Raw genomic sequence first — 7,710 nt, 5'->3', positions numbered from 1 at the left:
TTGTCAGGGCCGGCTGACTTGAAGGTATCCAGCTTCTCAAGGTGTTCGTTCACGAGGTCAGCATTTATGGAAGACAGGGGATCTCCCTCACCCGGACCTCCCTGTCCCGTAGCGGGCATGGGCGTCCCATGGGACTGATGAAAGACCGACACAACATACCCATTTAATAGGTTGGCTTTTTCCTGGGCATCAATTGTCAGTTGCCCCATCTGGGTCAGCAGGGATCCAAAGTTGCCCTTGCTTTTCCTCCGGCTCCCCACATATCTGAAAAAGGACTTTTTGTTGTCCTTGATGCTGAAAGCTAGTTGGAGTTCAGTTGCAGCCTTGGCTTTCCTGGTTTGCTCCCTGCAGGACTGGACCAGTGCAGAATAATCCTCCTTGGAGATAAATACCGTCCTCCATCCTTTGTAGGCTTTGCTTTGTAGCCTTAGGAAGTCTGCTAGGTCCCTGGAGAGCCAGGAGGGCTGCTGTGCCCTCTTGCTGCCTTTCCTCCAAGATGGAATAGACTTAGCTTGTGCATTGAGGATTGCTCCCTTGAGGAGAAACCACTCTTCCTGAACTCCCCTCTCCCTGGGGTCATGGTCCCTTAGGGCCTCACTGACAAGCCTCCTGAGCTTGTCAAAGTTGGCTTTTCTGAAGTCAAGGACTTCTGTGTTGTTGACAGACTTGCCAGCTTTACGGCGGATGGTGAAGGTGATCAGCTCGTGGTCGCTGTCACCCAGCTTTCCCATCGATCATTATGTCACCAATTAGGTCATCCCCTGTAGCCAGCACCAGGTCGAGCAGCACTTTGCCTCTTGTTGGCCCATAGACTGCTTGAGTCAGGTAGAGGTCATCCACACACGAGAGAAAGCTTTGCAACCGCTCGGAGTTTGCTGAGCGATCCTCCCACGAGATGTCCGGATAATTGAAGTCACCCATGACAACCACGGCCCTGGAGCAAGCAGCCTCAGCCAGCTCCCTGGTGAACTCCTGGTCAAGCTCAGGACTTTGGGTGGGAGGTCTGTAGTAGACTCCCACTGTTGTGTCCCCTGTGCCGTGTCCCCCATGGATTTTAACCCAGAGGGTCTCTAGCTGTCCACCCTGGTCACCAACATCAGCTTGCAGCGACATGTAGCTTTCCTTAATATAGAGAGCTACACCCCCACCCCTTTTATCTACACGATCCCTCCTGTACAGGGTATAGCCATCTATGTTGTAGTGACCAGCCTTCTAACAAAGGCATGATGAACAGGAAGCCCTTTGGTATCGGTGAGTATTAAGTTAAAGGAGTTACACATGTCATCATTGCTCTACTCCCCACAACTGAGCTTGTTACCTCAGCTGTTCTTCCACCACCCGCAGATTCAGGGATTAAGAGATCAGGCACCAAGCTCCGGTGTGCGAGTAGCAGTGCAGAGCACAACCATAGGTTTACCTGGGACTGTGTTAACTGCAAATTATCTCTAGGAAATGCACCGTACCTCACATTTGGCCGCAGCCCAGCTGTACCAAGGCAAAGGATGTTTTTTGGCTACATCAGTCTGTCACAGACGGCTTAAAGAATCAGAAGAAACTCAGCTGTCCACCCGTTTATTTCATGGCTGTGATTGTGTACACCCATGAAAGCTTTTTAGAATGCATTGTTCAGCCGGGCGACTGCAGACATGGAGAGTGCCAGGACTCAGCAGCAAGCTTGGGGTTTGAGATCAGCTTCTAGGATACAGCAGACACATTTCTCATACAGCAGCCTACTAATAGATGGTTCATGGAAGAGGATCATTCCTGGCCTTTGGAAGAAGCTCAGAAGTGCCTTCCCTGTATGCCATGGTACAGCTCTGTGGTACTGATCAAATGGAAGGCTTGGGGAGGGTCTATCTGGAAGAAAAGCATCATTCTGCATATCTGGCAATGGGTGCTTCAGAGCCGGTCTGCTCAGTCATTCGGCCTGATTTTAATTTGTACTAATGCCTCGCCACACCACTGTAAATGGTAAACATGTGTACATTAGAGCTACACCCACTTTAAATTACCCTGTAGGTCCAGAATTGTGTAAAGGGGCTTTATAATAGCTGAGGTTCAGGCCTGTTGGCCCCAGTAACAGAAACTTGAGTGGCTTAGGTCAGAAGAAAGACCCCACACAGGATTTTCCTGTGTTTCCAGGTTTCCTGTGCTGCAAAATGTGCTGTCATAGACAGACAGTAGGCATAGCCAGGACACTAAAAATGCACTGAATCAGAGAAGTCTCCTATGACATTTGGCTGGCAATTAGAGTCAGCCCTTCCCTGGGGAAAAGTCCCCTCCCCCCCCATGAAGCTGCTGCCTCTGGCAGCATGTAAGCCATGGACAAGGGGTGAGAGTTTATCCAACTCTTTCTCTGGAGAAATCGAAATCATTTCATAATTCAAAAGAAAAGCTTTGTCCAGGAATAGCTTCTAACTTTTACCCCAAGGGTTGCACACAGCAGATGCCTGCATCTGCCAGCAAGGGCACAGTAAGGTGATGGGATTTTTATGTCCACAAATATTTCTTAGATCACCTTTGGTATATTTGGTTCAAGCACCATGTCCAGTGGGAGACAGCGAGACACTTGCCTTTCATTCAACAGGGTGCCACCCCTGTCTGCTCCCTGTCTTGTCCCCAGCCCTTGCCATATAATCAGTTGAGAAAGTCTCATACAGAGCAAACCACAATTATTTCTGTAAAGTAGCAGGGGAGCAATTTCTCCTTTTCAGCATTCTACGATATTAGATTCTTGGAAGCCTGCCATGGCTTAATAAAGCCAGTCTGCCTTCAAAAGCTGCACTGTATTTAATGTTATGTTAGCATAAATGAGAAACATAGTTAATAAAATATAATGTGGTTTTCTGACCTGAAAGTTACAGCTAGTTGAATATTAACAGGCACATAATCCCTCCAGTTGCATGCATTACTATTGTGAAATTGTTGCATTATTGGCTCACTCTCTGCATCAGGAGGGTGGGGGAATGCCTTGGAACAGTTATGATCTGGGACCTGGCTTGCAACGGCAGATGTGAGCTACAAATGACAAAGCCTGGGCTCCTCATCAAATGAAACACACTGTATATCTAAAATAAGTGTCAGCACACACCCCCACTCAGAGTATCTTCAAGGACAAATTTATTTGAAGCAGTTTGTTTTCAAAATTCTTCCTTGAGCAATTTAAGTTAATCAGCTATAATTCCCACAGCAGCTGGCTGCACCAAATTACTGAAACAGGAACATGATGCATAAGTTATATATAAAGTTATTAAAACCTAATATTGTATGGAAAATACAGAGTTATATTATTATGCTCTGAACTGTATCACCTTCCTTTTTGCTGGCTGGTGCCACGTGACTATGTTTGCTTTTGTCCCTCTGCTGATTAGTCTTGTACAGCAAATTGGCTTCCCATTTCAGGCCTGTGCATTGTTTAATCTTTGCTAAGGTCGCTAGGCAGGAACAATTCAGAGGGATTTAAATCGTGAAGACTCTTACACACTAAAAACTGAACTGCAAACACTACATTAATCTCACTGCTATCACATAATGGCTTTTGATCATTGCCAACGTACCTAGATTTGAACTGGAAAGAAGAAGGAGAAAGATTCCTATTACTCATCCTGCATTTGTGCAGGGGGTTCAGTTAGAAAGCCTATGAAGTCCCTTCCATCCCTTTGATCCCATACCCTAAAATACAGGCTTTGTGTATGAATCAGTTGCTGGTGATGCCCCTTCTCATTGGTAAACAGAAGCTAAACAAGGAGTAACTTGAAGAGCATTCCTTTAGCTCCAGTGATAGAGATCTTTGTTGATGGAGCAAAAGAACAAGGGGGTAATTTGTGTGATGTGTATAGATCTGTGTCTGTTTCTACAATGCATAGTTTTATTACATGATCCCCTCTATCCATCATCCAGTCTATCTAGTCACCCCCCACTCCATTCACCTTGAATTACAGCAGGGAGGGAGCACTTGGGGATTTGCAAGAAGGCAAGTGAAAATTAAAACCCTGATATGTTTGTTTGCAGGTATAATGTTGGGCAGAATGGGTAACAGTGGCATTCCCTTGGTCAGTTTTTGTCAGTGTTTAAATGAATCTGTCATGAAGATAGTGGCAGTTGCTGTTTGGTAAGTAAATCTTGCGTCAAGAAAAGAAATCACTTTAAAAAAAAAATGGAAGCATATTTCAACAGAAAAGATGCCCCGAGATGATGTAATCTTGTTTTCAAGAAAACTAAAGAGCAACAACAACTTTTCACTATGCGTGACATTGGCACTTGAAGTTATACAAACGCTGTAGGTCAGATACCGGCCCCTGGCTCTGTCACCCGCGTACTGCTTCAGGGATGCAAGGGGACAGAGAGATGCCTCAATAGGAAACCGCAGGTTCCTTTAACATAGTGGAAGAAATGAGAGGCCTCAAGCACTATCACTGAGTGATCCAGAAAAAGGGTCGGGGTGTGTGGGCAGGGTGATGCAGGGACAGAAGTCAGAGTTTTCTGGATATCCCCAACTAGCAGCATAGTCCCTGTATGAACACTTCAGTCCACAAATCCTAGAACAATCTTCAGAACAGCCCTAAGTTACATGGCGGGGATTTGACCTGAACTTGGCTAAAGATGACGTAGGTCAAATAAAACATTAGCTCGATAGGAGTCTTGTCATCTCAGCAGAGTGAGGCATGTGTGCAACGTCATATTTGCTTCCTATTTAAAGAACCCCTCCATTATTGCCACGTAGCTCTTCCCCTCTCCAGAACTGTGCAAGTCTCCTACCAGCATTGTTATATCAGTGCACTGAGATTGTGGGTGTACGTTTAACACGATAGTTTTACTGATAATAAGTCCCCCTCCCCTCTCTGCACCAGTAAGCAGTCTGGTAACTTTTTTGCCCAAGGCGACTAGATGTTCCCCAGGATTTTAAATAATTTGACTGTGCTTTACACCACAACTGTGGGGTTACCAGTGACCAAACGTGCAAAAAATTTCACTCCTCCACAGGAAAACGTGGATTTTATTGCGCGCGTCCCAATCCCTTGTTCAGTGCTAAGCACAGCACAGATAACCCTAGGAATATGGCCCTCTGTTTTCTGCAGATTACACTAAATATCTAGCTGTTGGCAAAGGTGCAGAGTTGAGAAATTAAGTTGCTAAAAATACCCATTGTTTGGAAGACTCTGAAAAGCCAACAAAACTAGAGAAAGTCCAGGAGCCCTCGAGTTTCCCAACCCTTCCATTTAAATTCTAAACCAGGAGCATCAGGAAAGCACCTTCCCCCAGCTGCAAAACCTCAGGAATCAGCAACAAGGCCTCTGTCTGATAGCAGCCTTTTGGCATGATAAAATCAGTCTTAGCTTCGCAACTTGGCTCTTGGGTCTCTCTTGGCTACATCCCTCCAAAATGCTGCTCTCAATTTCTGGGAAGCTTTTAAAATTTAATGAGGAAAAATTCCTTTTAAGACATAGTTGCCATTCTTCCTTTACATCCACAAAGATACTGGAAAATGGCTCGGCAGCACTTGTATAAGAAAACATCTTAATAATGAATAATTAAATATTGCTACTAAGTAATGAGTGTGCTGCTGGTTTATAACAACTGCCATCTGAGACTCTCAAAGTGCTTTACACATATTAATGAGTGAAGTGAGAGAGTGTCATTGTCTCCAGACTTTAGTTTCCCTCATCTGTAGAACAGAGCTGTTAAGAGGCTTACGTAAACTCTCACCAGTTGTCTGTGGCAGGGCTGGGATATGACCACCTATCTTCTGTCACAAAATGGCCCTTCCTCCCCTTTGGGTTTGGGCAGCAGCAGATGCATGTAACTATATCCTGATTTGAATTAGGGCTGATCATCAGCTGGTGTAATCACCACTTCCACTGATACCAGCTGAGCATCAGGCCCATTATGCTAATATTGCTTTCAGAATAAATGAATCATTCCTTAAAAGATCTGTCAGCCTAGATAGGGTGTGGGCATTTAGGACCAGATCCCAGAAGGATGTAGGCAACATTTAGAAACATGAATCCAAAATTGCAATCCTAAAAATCCAGCTGATTCCTGACCCTGCAGGTGCCTAAAATCTATAGGTACATCTCTTTTTGACCTTAACATTCTCCAGGACTCACAGATCCACAAAACTGCAGCACCACTGACCGAGCTGAGCAGCTTGGTACCTAGCTCACACAGAAGTTCATCTGGGATCCTTTCACCATCAACGTGGTAGGCATCCTTAGAGCTTGCCTAAAGCATACCTGCAGGACAGGGCTCTGTGCAGATGTAGTGGCAGGCAGTCACTGCCTTCTTGTAGAAGATGGAGGGGAGAGTCCTGGATTCCAGTCCTTGCTCCAAGGACTGTTCAATACAAATCATATGAACTGTCCTCAGAGCGGGGCCCAAGTGCTGCCCGGATCCTACCCTCCCAGTGCAGTGCCCATGCTCCCCCTTGCTCTCCATATGAACCAATGACTCTTGAACTGTGGAGCAGCTTCAGCATCAGGCCTGGAGGCTGTTCCTTCCCTAGGACAGCAGGTAGCCTGGTAATTATGGCGCTCTCCTCAAGCTGAGGAGATAAGTGGTCTAACACTAGGGCTGATGTGTAAAATGGGACATTCTCCTGACGTCCCCCAACACCTCCTGCCATACTTTAAACACATGGCCCCTGCTCCATTTCTGAAAGTGAAGGTACAGACCCTTTGCTTCAGGGGAGTGTTCTAGGCTATGGATCCTGAGTGTGGCATTAAGGCACCAGTGCCCCAGCTAGGAGCAAGATGTATGGCCCAGCCCTGTCCTCAGTGATAAGCTCTAGGTGCTCCCTGCTGTGCAGGCCACTCTGAATGGGATACCTCACACAGGGCCAAGCACTATATGGTGGCAACCATCAATCCTTCCAGATCTTGGTGTATGCATGAGGGCCAACAAGACCTCCGGTGCATATGCCTGGGCAGGATTTTTTTTGGAGGGGTGGAGGCTGCCCAGACCATTCATCCTCCCTTTAGGCCACTGAGACAGAATTCAAACACCAGACTGCGCCCAGATGTTTGGTGCCTCCACAGCTGTAGTTGTATAAGTGTCTGGGAATCAAACCCAGGTCTCCTGTGTGGTACCACTGAACCACAGGGGACTCCCAAGTACTATATATCAGGCATTTTAACACACTGCGGTGAAGCCCCCAAGTCCTTTTTTGCATCTTGCCCTTTGATATTGTGGTGATGGACTCCTAACAATGCACATAGTGAGGCAGAAAATAGATATGCACTTTTCTACGAGTGAACTGCATTTAAGTATGTGGTGCCAGTCAGAGAAAGCATTACCCCTACTTGTAATCTGATATAAAAGCTTTTGTCTAGAACTGCTGAAAGGAAAAGGAATGTGGATCTAAAACTCAAGGGTGCAATGTTGAAACCCTCAGGCTCGTTAATCCTTGGGAGATCTAGTCCTGAGCCTGGAGCAGAATGAAAGTGCAGGAAGTTATTAGTCCCCAGTATTTGGTGAAAGTGATCTCTGAAATAGTAATCAGTCTCTCTTCTTTATTCAGGTATTTTCCTTTTGGAATAGTATTTCTAATTGCTGGCAAGATCTTAGAAATGGATGATCCTACAGCCATTGGGAAGAAGCTAGGCTTTTATGCCATTACAGTGGTTTGCGGTCTGGTGGTTCATGGACTGTTCATTCTGCCAATGATGTACTTCTTTATCACCAAGAAGAATCCGATCGTCTTCATCAGAGGGA

At 45.9% G+C, this 7,710-nt stretch overlaps 2 protein-coding genes across 2 annotated transcripts in view; one reads left to right on the top strand and one right to left on the bottom strand.

Annotated features, from left to right (window-relative positions):
* The window catches only part of SLC1A7 (solute carrier family 1 member 7), a 97,298-nt gene that overhangs the window by 65,577 nt on the left and 24,011 nt on the right, over positions 1-7,710 (top strand). Inside the window, exon 6 of the mRNA XM_019531454.1 lies at positions 4,012-4,111. Coding sequence (XP_019386999.1) covers positions 4,012-4,111 — 100 coding nt within the window. The remainder of the gene's footprint in view (positions 1-4,011; positions 4,112-7,710) is intronic.
* The window catches only part of CPT2 (carnitine palmitoyltransferase 2), a 94,395-nt gene that overhangs the window by 77,697 nt on the left and 8,988 nt on the right, over positions 1-7,710 (bottom strand). The window lies entirely within an intron of this gene.

The sequence above is a fragment of the Crocodylus porosus genome, unplaced genomic scaffold, assembly GCF_001723895.1.
Source record: "Crocodylus porosus isolate Cpor-Errol unplaced genomic scaffold, CroPor_comp1, whole genome shotgun sequence".
NCBI classification, from domain to species: domain Eukaryota; kingdom Metazoa; phylum Chordata; order Crocodylia; family Crocodylidae; genus Crocodylus; species Crocodylus porosus.
The sequence above is the reverse complement of the archived record's forward strand: the minus strand, read 5'-3'. Positions and strand labels throughout refer to the sequence as shown.